This window comes from Malus domestica, chromosome 16 (assembly GCF_042453785.1).
Source record: "Malus domestica chromosome 16, GDT2T_hap1".
NCBI lineage: Eukaryota > Viridiplantae > Streptophyta > Magnoliopsida > Rosales > Rosaceae > Malus > Malus domestica.
Window position 1 is genome coordinate 39,946,672 of NC_091676.1, and position 23,200 is coordinate 39,969,871.

General features: G+C 36.3%; 1 protein-coding gene across 1 annotated transcript; it reads right to left on the reverse strand.

The window, feature by feature from the left end:
• Positions 1–16,445: 16,445 nt before the first annotated feature.
• LOC139193165 (uncharacterized) lies at positions 16,446–22,873 on the reverse strand. Its single transcript, XM_070816146.1, has 8 exons — positions 22,869–22,873; positions 22,221–22,787; positions 22,058–22,121; positions 20,591–21,431; positions 18,122–18,331; positions 17,560–17,935; positions 17,010–17,437; positions 16,446–16,906 (listed from the first exon to the last, which is right to left on the reverse strand). The coding sequence occupies exons 1-8, from the start codon at positions 22,871–22,873 to the stop codon at positions 16,446–16,448; spliced, it is 2,952 nt and encodes a 983-aa protein (XP_070672247.1).
• Positions 22,874–23,200: the final 327 nt, after the last annotated feature.

The window sequence follows — 23,200 nt, forward strand, 5'->3', positions numbered from 1 at the left end:
AACTAGGATGCCTCAGGTCAAAGGACTACTTTGCATTATCCCAACCATGAGTTCTCATGTGACATGAGTATGAGAACTCTTCGTTGATCGTGTTCAGTGAACTCATTCTCTATTAAGCACCTACGTACTTGTCTTGATGTCACACACACCAATGACTTAAGACTAGTCACTCTTCCTGAGAGAAGACACAGCACGTACTGATCTTAACGGACTGTCAATGCCCAATTGGCAATCCTATGATCAGGAACGTTTAGGATGTGTCTACGAAAGAATGGTCTCATGAATCTAACTTCTTTAGATCGCATTCTCCCAATCACATATTCCTTGGACTTATCGTTTAAGCGTATAACATTTATATGAGACAGCTCGAACAATAATCTTTGCCCTTGATATTAAACTAGATTAGTTTAACATGTGAAATGTCCGTAAAGTATCATCATATGATTGGTTTTAGGGCACATTTCCAACAGATGTTCAAGTTGGCTCAATGTTAGAACTCAACCTATTACTCTTTCTTATGTAGTATGTTAAGAGAATGGTGTTTTCAACTTCACTTAGTCCCTAGCATGCAATCTAGAATGGCGTGTTGATAGATTTAAGAAGTAGAAATCATTAAGAACGAAAAGAGTTTGAGTCATCACAAGGCATCGTAAGTACTAGCGTTGTCTTACTTATCCTAGAAATTAGTTCACATGTTAATCGCAATTAACAAGTACTACTCTAGAACATATGTAGGTCCTTATTCAACAAGGGCAGGAACACACATATTCATAGCATTCGAATCCTAGATATGCTTACTAAGTATGCATCCTTAGAAAACACAAAAAGAATTCATCAATGAGACAAGTAGTGAACCAATTTTCATCCATTCATAAAAGTAATTCAAACGAAATGTCATAACAAACTTGCAATCATATTCAGGGCTTCAAAACAGCCCCTACTAAAATTTAGTTACACACAATCCTTAAATAAAATCAAAAGATAGACATGAGTTTGAGAAGATAGAACCGAAAGAAATCGACTGAGGCCTCATCTTCTTTCCTTCCTTCCCCAACGCTGCTTTTAAACCAATTCTTACTGCATCATTTTCTTCTCCTTAACTCACGCACTAATAGCCATTTAGTGATCACAATAAGTGAGAGGAAATGGTAAAATAATTGTAACTATTTGGGTAGCCTTTATGCCAATTACTCCCTCTTAATCCTCATATTTAATTCCATTCCCTTTTATATTTGAATAAGTGTCAACTGACTTGTTCTTGGCTGCATCAATTTTGGCTGCTAGATTTATTGGGTTGCTTTCATTGCAGTTACAAACTGCTCAGCCTCTTGGTAACCTTTTAGTGTTAAAACAGCCATAACTTGTTCTAGAAAAATGATATTAGCAATCCGCAAAATGCTCCATAAAATAGACATTCGTAGCTTTCCAAATATACAAGGCTCATTCTCTAATTCCTTCTGAGCTATTCAGAACTTGCTTCCAAAATGAGCTGATCTACACAGGCAGTTTTGACGAATTTGTTACTTATAATCCCACTTGTGCTATTTTTCTTTTCTTTGCTTGACAAATCCTACAAAACACAAAAAAAAGTGAATAGCTCAAAAATATAAGGAACTAACTAAGAAAGGACAAATGAATTTGATGTAAAATATATATAAATATGAGCTTATCAAATACCCCCACACTTAGCTTTTGCTAGTCCTCGAGCAAAACAAAGAAAACATGAAAAACATTAGCTTCCCCCTATGTGACTGTCACGCCCCGATCCCAACATACGTCTAGGATCAACACGTGACGACACCAATACCCATATATCTAACATACCCCGCCTCCAGGATATGTACAAAGCACAACTCGAGAATCGAATCGCATAGTAGTTTTTCGTATACTTTATGGCTGCATCTAACCTCCTCGTTAGACTGCCTACGTACCCTAATTAGGGATCAAGCCATTCGTAGTTCGTCATTTCACTACACTCGAATATTCATCAATGAAATCGCTATGTCTCAACAATATGTCACAATGCATAACATGCAACATTACAAGGGACAAACGACGAAGCATAATCATATTCACTAGTCATAAAGTTCAACGAGTCTAATCATAATTACCATAACCAACATCATTCCATAATCACATCTATCAATAATGCCAACCATCACATCATCAATAACACATACAACACATCAAAATGCGGGCTAGAGCGCCACAGCTCGGCCGAAGACTACATCTCTAAAAAAGGAAATTTTGGACCACTCAACGGAACCAAGGCACCAAAGGGAATTCCGGACCATCACTCAACGGAATCCAATCAAGATATGATTCCAGACCATCACTCAACGGAATTGTGGAGTATAAGGGATTTCGGACCATCACTCAACGGAATCCAATCAGGATACAATTCCGGACCATCACTCAACGGAATCACGAAGTATAAGGGATTTCGGACCATCACTCAACTTACCTCCTACCTCCACACTTATAATTTACAACATTAGCACATACACCATCCATTTCTGTATTTCCCATCTAGGTTCCAAAGCATTGTTTCGAATTATTACTACAAGCATCCATCACCTCGATCAACTCTTATTCTCAAGTATATGCAATTACTAAATGCATCACTTCCGACTTTAGTCTTAATTAGATTACTTGGAATTACTAATTCACACTATGAGATCCAAGTACTATTTTGGTTAACTTGAATTAACATGATCAAAATAAATGTAACATTTGAATGAAAACACTTAGAGAAAATAAGTGAAGATGCTACTTACAAATATAGATGTACCTGTATACAAAATCCTTGGCAGTTGGTGCATATATATATATATATCCAGGGATATAAGTAAGTTCCTTTGAATATGCATACATAGATATATGTATACGGTAAATAAGGAAACAAATTCATCCCTTCATTAATTTATACATACATATAAGGATTTGTTCAACTTTAGACATAAGCAGAAAGGTCTGATAATGCTAAACCAATGAGATGGAATCAATATGCTCATTAAAAATGGCTATTCACTGTCATCAAAAGGATAAAATCTGGACCACGTCCAACTAAATGTATAATAACAACTCTAGCAAAATTGTACCAAATATGAAGAGAAACAATTTCACATTATGAGACAAAATAATTGTCGATTCCCTATCATCAACATTACATTAATGCATTCACTAACTTTAAAGCAAAAAAATGCAACATGATAAATGGGTAATTTTCAAATAAGACTATACATACATAATGTTAACCATCAGCATTTCATAAATCGGATGTCACACACCGGGAAATTCGACTTTTTCCAAAAATTCTTAAATTTTACAGGAATAAAGATCTCAACAAGTAGAGTAAACTTTATACCTATGGCCAAGTCCAATTTGGCTGCGAAGGCCCTCAGATTGGCTCGCACCCGTCGAAACCCTAAGGTGGGTGTTCTTCAATTTGGCTTCCTTGGTGTTCCAATGCCCCTACAACTGATTGTTGGAAATGTGCCCTAAAACCAATCATATGATGATACTTTACGGACATTTCACATGTTAAACTAATCTAGTTTAATATCAAGGGCAAAGATTATTGTTTGAGCCGTCTCATATAAATGTTATACGCTTAAATGATAAGTCCAAGGAATATGTGATTGGGAGAATGCGATCTAAAGAAGTTAGATTCATGAGACCATTCTTTCGTAGGCACATCCTAAATGTTCCTAATCATAGGATTGCCAATTGGGCATTGACAGTCCGTTAAGATCAGTACGTGCTGTGTCTTCTCTCAGGGAGAGTGACTAGTCTCGAGTCATTGGTGTGTGTGACATCAAGACAAGTACATAGGTGCTCAATAGAGAATGAGTTCACTGAACACGAACAACAAAGAGTTCTGATATTTATGTCACACGAGAACTCATGGTTGGGATAACGCAAAGTAGTCATTTGACCTGAGGCATCATTGTTGTCTTGTGGTTAGGTACTTGATCGTTGATTATGTCAAAGTCATCCCATCCGCGGGTGTCCACGGCATCGTCGGGGTTAAGCCACTTAGCCATGGAGGCAAGTGAATGCGCAACAAGGGATCTCTAACCTTCAAACCGTTTGGGGGAGAATACTTTATGATATGATTAAGAATCTCTGGCCAGAGTATGAATGAGATTTAGGAAGTCGTTCCAAATCACATCAAGGTAATCATATAAGCACACGAATCACATTGGATAGTAGACATGAATAAACTATCAAACCAAACAATGTGGTCAAGAGTATTGTATTAGAGAAAGACCGTATTGCATTTGTAATCCTAAACTGAATAGGTTCTCCACCTCTTCTGATTAGCTTGGGTAACCATGATATGCTGCTAGGTGTCACTCACGGTTTGTGGAAGCCCTAAACGTGTATAATCACTAAAGGGAGAATTGAAAGTAAGTTTCAATTCACAATCGATTTGAAATGGTTTTAATCGCCCACTGCCTCGCTAAAAGGAACCTAATGGATCGTACACCGTGTAAGGTGGAGATTGAAGAAACAATGGAGATGAGTAAGAATAATTAAATGGTTTAATTATTTATGGCAAGGATTAATTAATATGTTAATTAATCAAACGAATAAGTTCGTTAAAGACCTCGGGATAGTTTTGGATCTTAAGGCCCAATGGGCTTCGAACGTCAAGCCCAGTGACTTAAGTTGTATGACAACTTAATGAATAATGATTCACAAAGGCCCAATTAGCCCAATAATACCCTAAGGCCGGCCATTTAGAGATGGAGTGAGTTTTGGACTTATTTACAAGTTTGCCACTCCAATGAATTAAGGTATAAATATGACTTTATAGCCAAAATTCATTAAGGGTTTTCTTTTGGGGAAAGGATGAGAACATAAGCTCTCCTTTCTCTCTAAAGTGGCCGGCCTCCTTGGAGTGTTTAGCTAGCAATCCTACTACTCCAAGGTCACTCATTTCTTCTCCAATCTAACCTTGGTGAAGAGACTTAGAGGTTCTCAATTTTGGGAACTTGGAGAACCATTTCATCCATCCAAATCCATAGATCTAAGATGCAAGGAATGAAGGCCCTCTCTTTGGGTGATTAGCCTTTGCTTATGCAAAGAGGAATCTACAAAGGTATAATTTCTCAACTAACAAATGTTGTTTTAAGTTGAGTCAAGGTTCACCAATCTACTAGGCTTTGAATTTAATGGGTAATGTTTTGTTTTTAAGTGCATACAAGCATGATTCCGCCTTTAAATTGTTAATTGCATGCTATAGATGTTGCTTAAATGAACATGTTTTTCACAAAATTTCCTTCAAGTGGTATCAGAGCCTAGGTCTAGTAGTTGGTGAATCCTTTTGGGTTTTGTAGTTCATAGTTTTGATTTAAATGTTGTAATATGTTACAAGCTTTATTCTTGTTTCTTTGAATGTAAATTTTGTTGGAAAATTTGCCATCTCAAATGTTGTAGATGTAGTTCATATGAGCATGAATATTGGAGCTAAAATTTGGTGCCATGTTTTTGGGAAAATTCGGCCAAATCCAAAGGGTGGTTTTTTGGGTTCATGTTTGACTTGTTAAAAGTGTTTTCAAGTGACTTTTGGAACCCCTATGTACCCTAGTTTGGTTATATGTTATTTCCCTTAAGTTTGAGTGGTTTTGGGATGTTTTTGGGTGAAAAATGTTCATGGAAATTTTTTGAGTTTTTCATGAGTGTTCTTCGTTGTTCTTGACATTTTTGCCAAGAACAAAAAGTTTGGTGTTTTGATTCAAAGTTTTGATTTATTTCTTAAAGTTTATGTTTTATGTTTTTCATATGTTTAAATGTGTTAGATATTTATTTAGAAAGGTGTAAGAAATATTGGTGGGTGTGTAAGGATTAATTCCCTTTCACACACACCACTTGCATGACATTTATGTCATGCACCACTTGCATGCTTTATGTCTAAAACTTCAAATCAACACACACATCACTCCCTTCTATCTAAAACCGGCCACCCTATTAAAATAGGGTACTTTTGGGGCTTTTATGCAATTACATAAAGTTTTGATACTTTTGTGTATTTGCACTTTGGCCCAAAAGTTTACGTTTTTACGTTTAGGTCCAAAAACGCTAAAGGACAAATTGTTTTGTTCCTTTAATGATGTTTTTCAATTTGTTGAAATTTTTGGGTTCTAGTTGTGATTACATGAAGTAGTGGACTTTTGTGTTTTTATAAAGTGACCCCAAAAGTTTATGTTTTTGCAATATAGCCCAAAAGTTGTGGTAATTGCATTTTGGCCCAAATTAGGTTGAGAACAAAATTGTTTTGTCTCTTTAAATGAGAATTGGATTTTCATTTCATTTAGCTCCATTTAAATCAATTTTATGGATACAAAAACCAAATGAAAATGTTGCATTCAATTTAATTAGTTAAAGTGTTAATTAATTAAAGGGTGATTATGAACCTAAGCCTACGATAATTGAGCTATGTGAAAGGCCGTTTCAAATTTGTTTGAACCATGGGAATGTGTAGATTAGATTTTGGTTGTAATTTGATTTGATCAAATGTTGTAAAAGAGCATAAGCTCTTCTTTACTTTAAAGTAATTTGTTTTATTCAAATGTTGTAAAGAGCATAAGCTCATCTTTACTTTGAAGTACTCCTTTCTTGTTTTATTTGATATGCATGAAAATGGAGTAGCGGGTCCAACGCCCCTAAGACAACACGCCTTAATGTGATTAAACGTGTAACTAAAATCAATCACCATCCCTAGACCGAGATTCAACACTAGGCTCGTGTTGAATCTAAACAAAGGTTCATAGTCATCCTAAGGCCCTAAGGCAACTATATAGTCCATCAAATGAATGCAAAGTTTATGTTAGTAGTATCATATACTCTTGCTTTAAAAACCGTTTTATAAGCATAGTGGGAGTATTATATACAACTAAATTCAATCAAATGGACCAATAGTTGTAATAGGACCAAAATTGTTTTAATAAAGATTAAATGAATATTTATATGTGATGAGACCTAAAAACCCTCAACCAAACCATTATTAAGTTGAGAAGCGTGAGAGTGCTTTGAACACTCTTTCATGGCCTTCCACCGTGGTAGGCTCCGATCGTTTGTGACTCGTACACCGACTTCACCCTATCATGGGGGAGTACAAAGTGCGTGCTTACACTCAGGAGGAGTCTATATGCATACTTGATGTTGTGAAAGGTAGGCAACGAGAATAGCCAACATCATATCATTGTGAGGTTGTTCTCGAACCCCTACCCGAACTTGCATGGTGGGAATGACTTAACTAAGTGCAATGGAGCCAACATCATATCATTGTGAGGCTACATTCTCTAGAGGCCAAATAAGATGGGTACTTGCAAGAGATGCAAATGAGTAAGCGTACTCTCTCATTATTATTAATCCTAGCCAACATCATATCATTGTGAGGTGGGCTTGGTAATAGTGAGTCTCCCATACCCTACTAAGAGTTACCTCCAAAACTCTCGAATTCCAATGAGGGATATGGAATTTGCCAAAAATAGTGGGTGGTGCTATTTGATTTAAAGACCCAAATCAAATGGCTTAAAATCAATCAATTTATATTCGTTATGTATTTGTTTACCAATATATTTGCAAACGCTATCCAAAACTTGACAAAGAAAAGACGAATGCTTTAGTTTCCGAACTTGGTACAACAATCCCAAAGATTGTCTTAAATGGATTGTATATGTACCTAAGTAGTCTCATCCTCACAATCTTCCTATTGATAATGTACCATTGGAAGAACATGTTAGATAAGTCTATCATAAAGAGGACAACACTTTTAAAGTCATAATTCTTCAATTACAAATCGTTGGATGAAGAAATAAGAGTTGCTTTGAACAACCCTTAACCAAAGCAAACATTAGTGCTTGTTTCTTTGTTACATGAACAAGGAACTTAAGAAGAAAGCACAAAGGCATGGACACTTTATGTGCCATAATTCTTCACTTACAAATTGTTGTATGAAGAAATGAGAGTTGCCTTGAACAACTCTTGAAAGTTTGTAATTATGTTTAGAACATAATGGTTGGTTGACAAAAATAGTCCATCAACATGGACTTATGATGATTTCGAATCATTGAGTGTTGAAGTGTTACACCACTTCTAGAGACGGAAACTAGGCTAGGACTTCACCTTTATGTCCCTATCCTAATGGTTCACTAAGTTTATTGTAAACTATGTAGTGAACAATAACCACACACTCTCCAAATCGTTTGATGTGTATAACACAATTGAAATAAGTTTCAAGAGAGATAGTGGGAGTTTAGGGACCATGACTATTGTAGTCAAAGGAGAAGTCAAATGAAGAAAGGGAAATAACTCCAAGGGAACAAACTTTCTTTATGAAAGGATGGACATTGGAAGGGGTATTTGCAAGAAATGTCTTGCAAGTATCAAGAACACACCTTTTGAAGGTGTTGTAAATTGTTCTTGAAAAGTTCAAAACAGTTGGTTCTTCTACTTGAATGCTTGATTCCGTATTAGTAATTATGTTTTACAATCGTTGTAAAAGTGTGACTAATAAGAAGTAGAAGATATAAGAGAGAAGAAAAAGGTGCTTCACATTCGGAACGTGAATAAAATAAAGATCTCTGCGAAAGCATACAGTACTTACTTCCTCATATGAACTACCAAAGAAATTGGAAAAACCAAAGATTGTCTTTACATTCCAATTTTAAGGAACTTAATTCTGTCACTATAGTAGAGATGGATGAATGTTTTGTTTGACAAAACATTGTTCTTTATTTGTCAATGATTGGATTATAGTAATCTAATTGATTGTCTCTATAGTAGAGATGATATGGTAGTGTTAACTGTTTAGAATATAACGATGCTTAAAACCCAAAAGGTTGCAAGGCAGTGACTAATCCCAACTAAAGTTGTGATACCTCTAAAACATAAATTACGAGTTGGTCATAGATGGATGCTTTAGATCGTTAGATCCGGATCCAATACCTTCTTATTAAAATTGTATGGAGGCGAAATGTTCGAATCTTTATTCTTTTGGAAAGAAGAAAGAATCACAAAGTTGTTGAGATTAATTCACTTAGATGTTAGTGGCACTTGTCCACAACATAATACTACTCATGTTGTATGACATTCACCGAAGATCACTCTCGGTTGGACTATAGTTTATTTTGAATAAACACAAGTCCAAATACTTTGGAAAAGGTTTCAAAGAATTCAAGAAATGTAAGTTGATGAGTAAGACGTCTAAAGTATTTGCCTCCTTAGATTTGATCCAAGGAAAGATAACACTTTAGAACAGTTTCCTTGAAAAATATCAAGGAAAGAAGCATCAAAAGATAATGGATTTCTCCATTAGGACAAGAACGAACTTGAATAAGATTTAGTTCGTTGGATGTTATCAATTACCCATATATAAGATATATGCTTCTAAGACAATATGATTGTCAATTAGAAGATCTTCCAAAATTTTCATGACTCCATAAGATGTAGTTGGAAAGAAAGACAAATGTTAATCATGTTAAGATTTGGGGTTGTGTGCTAATAAACAATATTTGTTTGAGAATTATCTTGTGGATATCCTTAAATTAACATTTGGATATCACTTCTATAAACCAACTAACAAATGTTGTTTGTTGGGTAGTTCATTGTAATCCTACACTAGGATTTTCCTAACATAGAGCAAATGAACGAGAGATAGAACTCAAAGAATGGGTTCTTTGAGAGACAAGATGATAACCAACAAATATAACAACCTAGTTCCTATACCACAAGCTCTAAGGTAGTCGAGAAGGATTTATAAATTGTCTCAGTTGAATGGTTTGAACTTTATGACTATGTCATAGAGTTGCACCTCTTAATTCGAAAGAAATAAGAATGAAAATCCTTATGACTACATTGAGTGTATATACGACATATACTCAAGGAAATGGTAAAGTACCATTTGACCCGAAATAATGAAACCTTTATAGCTAATTGGTAGCTTAAGGTGACTACAATCAAAGAGAATGGTTGACTTTGAAGAAACCATCTTTGACGTAGTCTTAGTTTCAATTAATTCGAAGATTGCTAGCTACAACTAAATGGTGATTCAATGTTTGGACATTATATGGGTTTTCGAAACCATTATTAAGATAGTCTTGATAATATATATGTCTAAAACTATGAATCACAAGACATGTAAGTTGTAGAGATCCATCCATCATGGATCTTAGCAAGCTAGTGGGAGCTATAAGCGTCTTATGAGAGAAAGATCAAATTGTTTGATTTCTCATAAAGATGTGAATGAATCTTTTGTTTACTGGGTTTACAAAAGATTAGTGGGAGTTAATTATATTCCTAAATTTAAATATATATATATATATATATATATACACATATATGATATATCAATTTTGGAAATGAAAAGAATACTTCTTCGTTAAAGTTATGACTTTAAACATTCTATAACGATAGAATGGATATGGGAGACATAGTCTATATACATGGGATAGAAATCTATAATGATATATTTCAAGATATAATTCGATTATATCAATCCCTAATAATAGACAAGAAATGCTAGGAAGTTTCTCATATGATGATAAACTTCAATTAGAAGGACGGTTTTAGTGAGACTAGCAAGTTGCCCTTCTCAAAGGGAACGTACCCTTTGACTCCCAAAGAAATAATGCGTAAATAGAATCCTTTATGCATACGCACAAAGGTGATTTATGTATTTCATATTGCATGAAAAACATTGACATGAGTTGTACCTAGAAAGGTACAAGACGATATCAGTGCAAGCCCAGGATCAGAACCATGGCAACTATCAAGTGAATCCTTAAGTATTTAAGAAATACTAAAGGATAGATTCCTCAAAGAATGAGGAAGAATTAGAGTAACGTAAAGGAAGCGTAAATGTATTAGATTATGAATCTAATCCATCATTGGATGCTTCTTCATTATGAATGAAGAGATAATCAAATATCTCTTTATTATGACTAAAAGAGATATTTGGATGGAAACATTAAAAGTAATGACTTTAGTGTGTTCCATTGTGAATGCAAAATATATTGCCATATAGAAGCTTACAACAATGTTGTTTGAATGGGAAAGTTCATTTATGAACTCTCTATTCAGTTCCAACCAGAAAGTGTCTCTAGTGTACTGACACTACGACACTAATGGGGCGATAGCTCAAGCCAGGGAATCAAGGTCTCATCACGATCCAAACTCAAATGAGAGACTGAACCACATGATTGAGAATCATGTATAATGGTGACTTCGTTATTCTCAAGGCTGCTTCTATGGATAACATATAGATATCCATTGTCTAGGCCTACTACTCAGCCATTTATGAAATGACTACAGAAGAGGTATCATCACTGATGACCAAGCTGATTGGCTCTAGTGCAAGTGGGAGATTGTTGGAAATGTGCCCTAAAACCAATCATATGATGATACTTTACGGATATTTCACATGTTAAACTAATCTAGTTTAATATCAAGGGAAAAGATTATTGTTTAAGCCATCTCATATAAATGTTATACGCTTAAACGATAAGTCCAAGGAATATGTGATTGGGAGAATGCGATCTAAAGAAGTTAGATTCATGAGACCATTCTTTCGTAGACACATCCTAAACGTTCCTGATCATAGGATTGCCAATTGGGCATTGACAGTCCATTAAGATCAGTACGTGCTGTGTCTTCTCTCAGGGAGAGTGACTAGTCTCGAGTCATTGGTCTGTGTGACATCAAGACAAGGACGTAGGTGCTCAATAGAGAATCAGTTCACTGAATGTGATATAGTAGGAGAAGCCTCCTCTCGACGTAGTAGACATAGGTCCACATACGTCAGTGTGGATTAACCCTAGAATTTCAGTGGCACGCTCTCCTTTCCCAGTGAATGGAGATTTGGTCATCTTCCCTTTTAAGCAACATTCACAAGTACCCATTTGGTCATTACCTAATGGGCGGAAATATCCGTCTTTCGACATCTTGCGAATCTTATCAAGGTTCACATGTCCAAGTTTAAGATGCCACATCTTTTCTTTGTTAACTTCTTCTCTAGCCCTTTTGGGTTTTGAGGTATTCCTGTTTTCAATACAGTGTATCCCACTAGGTGAAAAAGTCCCTCTATCATATTACCATGAGAGATAATAGGACCGTTCTGTTGGAAATGTGCCCTAAAACCAATCATATGATGATACTTTACGGACATTTCACATGTTAAACTAATCTAGTTTAATATCAAGGGCAAAGATTATTGTTTGAGCCGTCTCATATAAATGTTATACGCTTAAACGATAAGTCCAAGGAATATGTGATTGGGAGAATGCGATCTAAAGAAGTTAGATTCATGAGACCATTCTTTCGTAGACACATCCTAAACGTTCCTGATCATAGGATTGTCTATTGGGCATTGATAGTCCATTAAGATCAGTACGTGTTGTGTCTTCTCTCAGGGAGAGTGACTAGTCTCGAGTCATTGGTGTGTATGACATCAAGACAAGCATGTAGGTGCTCAATAATGAATGAGTCCACTGAACACGATCAACGAGGAGTTCTCATACTCATGTCACATGAGAACTCATGGTTGGGATAATGCAAAGTAGTCCTTTGACCTGAGGCATCATAGTTGTCTTGTGGTTAGGTACTTGATCTTTGATTATGTCAAAGTCACCCCATCCGCGGGTGTCCACGGCATCGTCGGGGTTAAGCCACTTAGTCATGGAGGCAAGTGAATGCGCAACAAGGGATCTCTAACCTTCAAACCGTTTGGGGGAGAATACTCTATGATATGATTAAGAATCTCTGGCCAGAGTATGAATGAGATTTAGGAAGTCATTCCAAATCACATTCAAGGTAATCATATAAACACACGAATCACATTGGATAGTAGACATGAATAAACTATCAAACCAAACAATGTGGTCAAGAGTATTGTATTAGAGAAAGACCGTATTGCATTTGTAATCCTAAACTGAATAGGTTCTCCACCTCTTCTGATTAGCTTGGGTAACCATGATATGCTGCTAGGTGTCACTCATGGTTTGTGGAAGCCCTAAACGTGTATAATCACTAAAGGGAGAATTGAAAGTAAGTTTCAATTCACAATCGATTTGAAATGGTTTTAATCGCCCACTGCCTCGCTAAAAAGAACATGATCGTACACCGTGTAAGGTGGAGATTGAAGAAACAATGGAGATGAGTAAGAATAATTAAATGGTTTAACTATTTATGGCAAGGATTAATTAATATGTTAATTAATCAAACGAATAAGTTCGTTAAAGACCTCGGGATAGTTTTGGACCTTAAGGCCCAATGGGCTTCGAACGTCAAGCCCATTGACTTAAGTTGTAAGACAACTTAATGAATAATGATTCACAAAGGCCCAATTAGCCCAATAATACCCTAAGGCTGGCCATTTAGAGATGGAGTGAGTTTTGGACTTATTTACAAGTTTGCCACTCCAATGAATTAAGGTATAAATATGACTTTATAGCCAAAATTCATTAAGGGTTTTCTTTTGGGGAAAGGATGAGAACATAAGCTCTCCTTTCTCTCTAAAGTGGCCGGCCTCCTTGGAGTGTTTAGCTAGCAATCCTACTACTCCAAGGTCACTCATTTCTTCTCCAATCTAACCTTGGTGAAGAGACTTAGAGGTTCTCAATTTTGGGAACTTGGAGAACCATTTCATCCATCCAAATCCATAGATCTAAGATGCAAGGAATGAAGGCCCTCTCTTTGGGTGATTAGCCTTTGCTTATGCAAAGAGGAATCTACAAAGGTATAATTTCTCAACTAACAAATGTTGTTTTAAGTTGAGTCAAGGTTCACCAATCTACTAGGCTTTGAATTTAATGGGTAATGTTTTGTTTTTAAGTGCATACAAGCATGATTCCGCCTTTTAATTGTTAATTGCATGCTATAGATGTTGCTTAAATGAACATGTTTTTCACAAAATTTCCTTCACTGATTGGGTTTTGTTCTTGGGTCCAAGAGAAGTTGATTAAGGGTGGTGGTGGGTGGTGAGACGTGCCGGAACGGCGGAATCGCTATCAAAACTCCATGGGTAACCCGCACGGTTTTTGGACCTAAAAACCCTCAATTTTGGGTGGAAATGGAAGATGGGAGATGGTAGAAGAGGTTGCAGGTTAGAGATAGTTGAACTTCACCTGTAAAAATGGTGGAAGTGGCCGGAAACCACTCCAGGTTAGCGCGGGTAAAGGTCCACGGTTGGACCTTCCTTTTTTCCTTTTCTCTCGCCACTCTGTGGCTTTCTTTTTCCCTTTTTTTCTTTCAGCCTCCGTGGCTTTCTTTTTCTCTTTTTTTTGTTTTTTTTTTTTTTTTTTTTTTTTTTTTTTTTTTTTTTTTTTGTTGTAACAACTTCAAACGTCCGTAACTATACCGTTATAACTCAGACTCGCAAACAGCTTTCGCCTATGCGTTTATGGGTTCAAGATCTATTTAAAAACACTAGTTAAAACTTTGAAAAGTCAACAAAAGATAAAGATTGATTTCAAAAATTCAAACCTGATAACTATTCGATTTAATTCCCAAAATTTACGGAATTAAAATTAAGTAATAAAAATAACGTAAACATGAAATACGAACTTAAATTACGAGATACATAATGAATAGTGAAATTCCGGGGACGGGATTTCACAGTGACCCTCATAGAATTTCATTCAAGAAAGCAAATCATCAAGAACCTTAGCTAGCACCAAACAAGCTAATCCAAGCTCATCTTCCTTATTCAAATGTTAGCAGTAACCTTTTAATCATCCTTGAAATGTAGTGTGCGTAATAGCCATGCTAATGCAATTTCAAGCTTTTTTTTTTAAAACACCACATGTAAAGTAGTGATCTTCTCACGGGGACATACACTCAATCACACATATGTTTAGTTTAACGTGTTTCGCTCAAAGAATCAAATGTGAAAGATCTACCATAAGCTTACAAAAAGATCTCATCTCCACAATCATAATTGCAAAACTTAAATCAAGAGGACTTTTATTGGATGTAATGAGGCTTAGGGAGAGGGTTATAGAAATGAAGGGATAGGTAAACACAAGTTCCAAGCTACATTGCAAGCAATTCTCTTGTTGAGATCTATCAGAACTCAAGCTCTCCAGCCACTCTACTAATACCTCCAACCACACCCCTAAACTGAAACTTAAAAAATAAAAAATAAATTATTTGCTTTGTATACAATTTTTCTTTTTCTTTTCTTTTTTTTTTCTTTCTTTTTTGTTTTTTGTTTTTTTTGTTTTTTTTTAAGTAGTTTTGCACATAACTAAATACAAACATGAAATACCCCCACACTTAATCTTCTTCCAAACTCCTTCAAAGTACTTCACAAATATTTCTCATAAGACAATCTCACATTGCTCACTAGCTAGCTTGGAAAGGGTAAGGAAAAATGTTTAAGGTATAAGGGTAGACATATATGGTGATAAGAAGTAAAAGGCTCAACATATACGGTTCAAATTGGCAATCTAATGATATCATTTTTTTCTTTAGGAAACATGCTTATTTGGGCCATGGTGATAAACCTAATGCCTCTATCCTTTTCAAGTTCTTGCAATCAATGACAAACATTTCGAAAGATCGTTCAGCAAGTTCTAGAGATGTAAGTCACATAAGTTCATCACACATGAAAGAATATACGTGTATGAAAAGTGCACACACTTTCAATAGGCTCAAAAACTCACATAGGTTGTTTATCATCACTATGTTCACATATGAAGCTTTAAGTCATGCTTTAGTTTCACATCAACAAGGCTATGTGCATTTGGTTTTTCAAAGATGATTAAACATGTACAAGGCTAACAAGAGAATAAGGAACACATGCTTACTAAGTTCTTGATCACCATGGTTCAAATTCAATCCAATTATATCATTGGGTCGGGAAACTAACAAAAATCTAATTCAAAACAATAAATAAAACAAGACCAATATTTTTGAATTTTCAAAATTTCTGAATGTTTTTGTGGTTTTTTTTTTTTTTTTTTTTTGAGAGTAAACAAAACTAATTAAGAAAACAAAAAGAAACAACAAGAAAACAAATCAAACCAGTTCTTAGTCAAAGGGACAAAAATTTTCAATTTGGTCATTTTTTTCAATCCTTACCCCCAAACCTAAACTGGACATTGTCCCCAATGTCAGAAAACACAATAATGCATAAAATAAAAATAAAATAAAATATTAAGAAACAAAATAAAGCATTTGGACTAAAAACTTCCCCAATTTGCAGTAAAATCAAGTGTTGACCCCCAAACTTCAATTTTGCAATAAACTCCAAGGGTGGACATGATCAAATTTTCCTACAATGAAAAGAAATAATTCAGTTTAGCATGCAAGAAAATTCAGAAAACAAAAACAAACGGAAAATTGAAAATGACATAAAAAGACAATGAATAGAATATTGGGTTGCCTCCCAATAAGTGCTTGCATTTATGTCCACAGCTGGACGGTACCAAGAGTAATCATCCAAGGGGAGATGGTTCTTGGAGGGGTACAACCTCCACATCATGCACCACAAAAGACTCGTAATATGGCTTGAGTCTATTTCCATTCACTTTGAACCCGTTTCCGGTCTTTGCACTTTGGATTTCTACTGCACCATGAGGAAAAATATTAGTTATAACAAATGGACCAGGCCCTCGAGAACAAAGCTTTCCTAGAAATAACCGAAGGCGAGAACTAAATAAAAGAACTTTTTGTCCAATGGCAAAGCTCTTCCTTGATATCATCTTGTCATGAAATGCCTTTGATTTCTCCTTGTATATTCGACTAGACTCGTATGCATCATTCCAGATTTCATCTAACTCATTCAATTGAAGCTTTCTATGCTGTCCGGCAACACTCATGTCCATGTTGTAGGCTTTGATCGCCCAATAAGCTTTGTGTTCTAACTCTACTGGAAGACGACAAGATTTCTCATAAACTAACCGAAATAGGGACATTCCAATAGAAGTCTTATAGGTAGTCCTATAAGCCCACAATGCATCGTTCAAGCGCATGCTCCAATCCTTCCTACTAGGACTCACAGTTTAATACTTGTGCTTGACCACTAGTTTGCGGATGATAAGGAGTAGACACCTTATGTGTGACATTGTACTTCCTAAGCAACGCTTCAAATGTTCTATTGCAAAAGTAACTCCCTCCATCGCTAATGATTGCTCTAGGTATTCTAAATCTTGCAAAGAGGTTAGTCTTAATAAAATCTGAAACAACTTTTGAATCATTAGTTTTGGTGGCTTTTGCTTCCACCCATTTTGAAACATAATCCACAGCCAATAAAATATAAAGAAAACCATTAGAAGATGGAAAAGGTCCCATGAAATCAATGCCCCACACATCAAAGATCTCAACAATCAAAATAGGGGTTTGTGGCATTTGATTTCTTGGGCCCAAGTTACCTGTTCGTTGACAACGATCACATGTTGCACAAAACTCGTACGCATCCTTAAACAAACTAGGCCATTAAAAACCACTCTCCAACACCTTAAGAGCTATCCTCTTTGCTCCAATATGGCCACCACATGCATAAGAATGAGAAAAGTTATAATAGATTTAAACTCAGATTCGGGGACACACCTTCTAATCAATTGATAAAGGCAATATTTCCACAAATAAGGATCATCCCACTCGTAGTATTTGGCAATTTTGACAAGCTTATCTTTCTGAGCATGTGTAAAATCATTCGGAATCTTTTTGGTGACCTTGTAATTGATAATATCTGCATACCAAGGGTCAATAGCCTTTAATGAAAACAATTGCTCATTCGGAAAACTCTCACGTAAAGGGATGAGATCTTCCTCTGTGTTTGAATGCACAAGTCTGCTAAGATGATCTGCTACAACATTCTCACTCCCTCTCTTATCCTTGTTCTCCAAGTCAAATTCTTGAAGCAGAAGTATCCATCGAATGAGTCTCGGTTTTGCATCTTTTTTTATAAGTAGATACTTTAACGCTGCATGGTCAGAAAACACAATAACTTTAGTCCTAATCAGATAAGATCTAAATTTTTCTAAAGCAAATACAACAGCTAAAAGCTTATTCTTTGTTGTTGAATAATTCAATTGTGCATCATTGAGTGTTCGAGTTGCATAATAGATGACATGTGGCATTTTTTTTACACGCTACCCTAGAACTGCACCGATGACATACTCTAAAGCATCACACATCAACTCAAAAGGTAAACTCCAATCTGGTGGCATGATCACAGGAGCCGTGGATAACAACTCCTTAAGCTTGTTGAATGCTACCACACACTCTTCATTCATATCAAATGTTACATCTTTTTGAAGCAAACGGCACAAGGGTCTAGAAATCATTGAGAAGTCCTTCATAAACCTACGGTAGAAACCTGCATGTCCAAGAAAAGAACAAACCTCCCTGACAGTAGTAGGGAGGGTTAAAGAACTAACAAGTTCTACTTTAGATTTATCAACTTCAATTCCATTTTCAAATATGATATGACCAGATTAATTTCTTGGCAACGTTTTAAAACTAGGGACAGATTATGTAGACATGTATCAAAAGAATCACCATAAACTGAAAAATCAACCATGAACACTTCAATTATTTTCTCAATCATATCAGAAAAGATACTTACCATACACCTTTGAAATGTGGTGGGGGTGATAGGCGCATATTTATGCGACTTAGTTAGCTTGTTTCTTGGCATTTATGTTGTTAATTCGTAGTTATTTTAGTATTTTAAGCTATTTTCGTTTGTTTGTAGGTCCAAAGGGTTAATGTGGCAAAGAAGTGCATTTTGGAGCATTTTTGGGCATGGAATGGATAACATATGCTTGGAGCAAAAGGAATGAACGAAATTTGAAGTTTGTGCATCATCCTCTCCCTATAAATAACCATTTTAGCACACTCATTTCACCCAACACATCCACTCATTACAACCACCCAACACATTCACCTACCACTACATCCACTCATTTCACCCAACACATCCATTCACCTACCACTACATCCACTCATTTCACCCAACACATCCACTCATTACAACCACCCAACACATTCACCTACCACTACATCCACTTATTTCACCCAACACATCCATTCACCTACCACTACATCCACTCATTTCACCCAACACATCCACTCATTTCAACCACCCAACACATTCACTACCACTACATCCACTCATTACCACCACCCACTACATCCCCTCCCTAGCCTATAAATATATCCATCCAAAGACACATTCAGGGGGACAGTTTAGGTAGAAGGGAGGAAGACACATTATGCCGCAAGGCAGAGTCTTTTCTTCTTAACCATTCTACACATTCCCACAACAAAAACACAATTCCATGCACCTTCATTTCCCTTTCCTTGCCGTGACCTTCATCCAACCTAAACACATTCAGCCATTCCCTTCCATATATCCATATGCATCCATCAAACCACACCTTGTGCCGCAACAAAGAGAAGAAGGAGGACCCTTGGACGTGCTTGTCATTCAAGTTGGATTGTTGGAGCGTTTTTAGGTGTTTTCAATGTCTAAATTTGTTTATCTTTGCTTTGTGAGTATGAGAAACTAAACCCCCCTTAGCTAGGGGGAATTCAAAGCCATGAACATACTTGCAATACGAATTGATTACCTTCAGTTGTGATTTCATAAGTTGTGAATTCAATTTGTTTAACTGCTTGATTAATAACTTATTCGTGTATGTTTATTAAGAGTGCACACTTAGTTTGCATGCATGACTATGATGCTAGAGTATAAGGGAGTTTCACCTAATAGTTACAAACTTATATTCACAAGTAGTGGAGGTCGCTTATAAACGATCGCGTTAAATGAATTCTTGGCAAGAGTTTCATGCTCATCATAGTAACGAATGCCTCGTCAATACTTATAGTTTTCATAATGCTTAATGATCTTTGATTGTATCTTTATTGTGCTGTTCACGAAAAGGACTTTTAAAGAATGCTTGAATTGTTGTATGCGCTTTCCCATCCAATTCAATAACTTAAGGAGAACTTGAAGGTTAATTTAAGCGGACTTAATTAACTTGGGGTGTTGAGTTTCATGATTTATCGAAAGAACAATTGAAAATTGGTTTATGTGCAAGTGTGTCATGTGTGGAGAAGAACCCTCTAGCTAGCCCATCATCCATAGTTTACCCAAATTCGTCCAAAATATGTTTTAGTTTATAATCTGTTTGTTTTGTTTTCAAATTCATCAAAATCAAATCCCCCTTTACTTTAAAGTGTTTTATTAGTCAAAATCTGTTTTGATTTGTGTTTTTAAGTGTCTTGAGTCAAGTTAGAACCTAATTTCGTCCAAAACCATCCCCGAAGTCAGTTTAGAGTCTAATTCATTGTTTTAAGCTGTTTTGAGTCTTTTAAACTAGTTTTGAGTCTTTTTAGTTTGTATTGCATCTTTTGAGTCTAGTTTGGTGTTTTAAACTTAATTTTATGTTTTTAAGTCAGTTTAGAGGTTATTAGCAAACCCTCCTAATTCCCGGTCCAGAACGATCTCTACTTACATTCTTTACTACAATTGATACAAGAGGGTTTAATTTGTGTGTTAAGTAAAATTCGCACCAGAGGGCGTTGCAAAGTCTAAACGGCATCCTCCGGTATGCAAACGTGCCAAATGTACATGTGAAAGTCGTATTTTCTTGATCCTCCGGAGCAACTGCAATCTGATTATATCCAGAATAGCCATTAAGAAAGCAATAATGAGGATGACCAGCTAACCTTTCTAACATTTGATCAATGAATGGGACTGGAAAGTGATCCTTGCATGTGGTGCTATTTATCTTCTGATAGTCTGTACAAACTCTCCAACTATTTTGAACACGTGTAGGCACTAGCTCATTAGCTTCATTCTTAATAACTGTGACTCCGGACCGCTTCGGAACTACTTGAACAGGGCTCACCCACTTGCTGTCCGAGATAGGATATATGGTGTCAACATCAAGAAGTTTGATAACCTCTTTCTTAACGATCTCCATCATGAGTGGGTTCAAACGACGTTGAGCTTCCCTTGTTGGTTTTGCACCTTCCTTCAACATAATCCTATGCATACATGTAGCTGGATTTATACCTTTGATATCTGCAATACTCCAAGCTATGGCAGTTTTGTGATCCTTCAATACCCGAATCAGTTTCTCCCTCTCTTCTGCTGTGAGTTGTGATGATATGATAACCGGTAATGTTTCATCTTCTCCCAAAAATGCATACTTCAAATGTTCAGGAATCTGTTTAAGCTCCAATTTGGGTGCCTGAATCATAGAACGAAGAGTTTTTTCGTTAGAAATAGGAAAAGAAATAAAATAGGAAGAAGACTTACCACGAATTGGTGAAAGAAGCTCAAGAGCGGCCAATGTTTGGATTAATTCTTCTTCAATGTGCTCGGAATAATTAAGATTTCCATGTGTAATGCTATGCACTAATGCTTTCTCTAAATTATCTTGTCCCACACCTTCATTAAACCAATCCTACACAAAATAGTCAAACATATCAATAGAAAAACAAGATTCAAATTCACTAGGGTACCTCATAGCATTGAAGATTCTGAACTTGACGCTTTCCCCATCAATTTCCATGGTTAAGGTACCATCATAAACATCAATCTTCGTACGTGTTATTCTAAGGAATGGTCTTCCCAATATAAGAGGAAGTGCAGTAGGCATAGGGTCATGTTCCATCTTACGAACAAAAAAAATCAGCGGGGAAAAATAAGCTTATTCATTTGCACCAGTACATCCTCCTATAGGCCTTTGGGATATCTATTTGAATGATCTGCCAACTGGATTACTACCTTTGTTTCCTTCAAGTCTCCAAGGTTCAATGATTCATAAATTGAATAAGGCATCAGATTGATGGATGCCCCCAAATCACACAATGCTCTCCCAAACTCTTTCCCTCTAATTACACATGGAATGGTAAAGCTACCGGCATTTTTCAACTTCGGTGGCAGCTTCCTTTGCAAAACAGCTGACACTTCCTCGCTTAATGCCACAGTTTCTTAATCATTGAACCTCCTCTTGTTTGTACAAAGCTCTTTAAGGAACTTTGCATACTTGGGCACTTGTTTTATGGCATCTAAAAGAGGTAAATTCACTTGGACTTTCCAGAAAGTATCCAAGATTTCCTTATCAGTTTGCTCTTTCTTAGACTTCATAAACCTACGAGGAAAAGGAATAGGGACACATGAGTTAAATGAATTTTGTTCTTTAGTTACCTTATCAGAATATTTTTTGTTCAATTATGTAGCTTTAAGAGACCTTTCATTTTCTGTTAAAGCCTCATCTTGCTCAAGATTTTTGGTTTGTAGCTCCTCATGCTCATTTGTATCTTTTCTAGTCCTCTTTTGCATACTTTGCTGCTCAAAAACTTCTTTTCCACTCCTTAAATTCACAACATTCATTTGCTCCGCATTTGGATTCACCACGGTCTGGCTAGGCAACCTTCTTGGTTGGTGTTGTTGCCCCATCAAACTTGCTAACTGACTCATTTGGCGCTCAAGGTTTTCAATTGCTTTGTCTGTTTTCTGTTGATGAGATTGAGTAGAGTTAGCTAAAGAAGCAATTAAATCCTCAAGAGACTTACTTGGAGCTTGTTGTTGAGGTTGAAATGGTGCATGCGGTCTTGCTTGAAAGAAGCCCGGTGGACGGTTATAGTTGTTGGGAACAGATTGTTGTCCGTTGTCTTGACTGTTCCACTTTAAGTGTGGATGATCGCGCCACCCCTCATTATAGTTGTTTGAGTATGGATCACACTTTTGCCTTTGTTGCCCCTGAAACCCTCCTAACGCATTAGCTTGCTCAAGACCACCTTGATACACCACACACCTGTTTTAGAGCCACCATAACCTGTTGCACAAGATTAGTCAAGTTAGCTAATTGTAATTCAATAGTAGAATTAGCACTTACCTCATTAACTTTCTTAAGAGGTAGCTCATCTCTCCCTCCAAATTATCATGTGTTGCCAGCAATGTTCTTTAGCAATGCCTTAGCATTTGTTGGTGTCTTGTCCATGAATGCTCCTCCACTTACTGCATCAAGCATTACACGATCAATACCACACAATCCTTCATAAAAATATTGTATTAAAAGATGCTCTGAAATCTGATGATTAGGACAATATCCAACCAAATGTGTGAATCGCTCATAGTAATCTCCAAAGGGCTCTCCATGTTGTTGTTGGATTGCACATATGTCTTTCCTTATGCTTGCATCTTTTGTGGCCGAAAAATATTGCTCTA

Coding starts and splice junctions, on each gene's coding strand:
- LOC139193165 (XM_070816146.1), bottom strand. Junction 22,122..22,220: donor GCTTTAACAGAAAATGAAAG/GTCTCTTAAAGC, acceptor TTTTCCTCGTAG/GTTTATGAAGTCTAAGAAAG. Junction 16,907..17,009: donor TCAAGCACAAGTATTAAACT/GTGAGTCCTAGT, acceptor TATTTCGGTTAG/TTTATGAGAAATCTTGTCGT.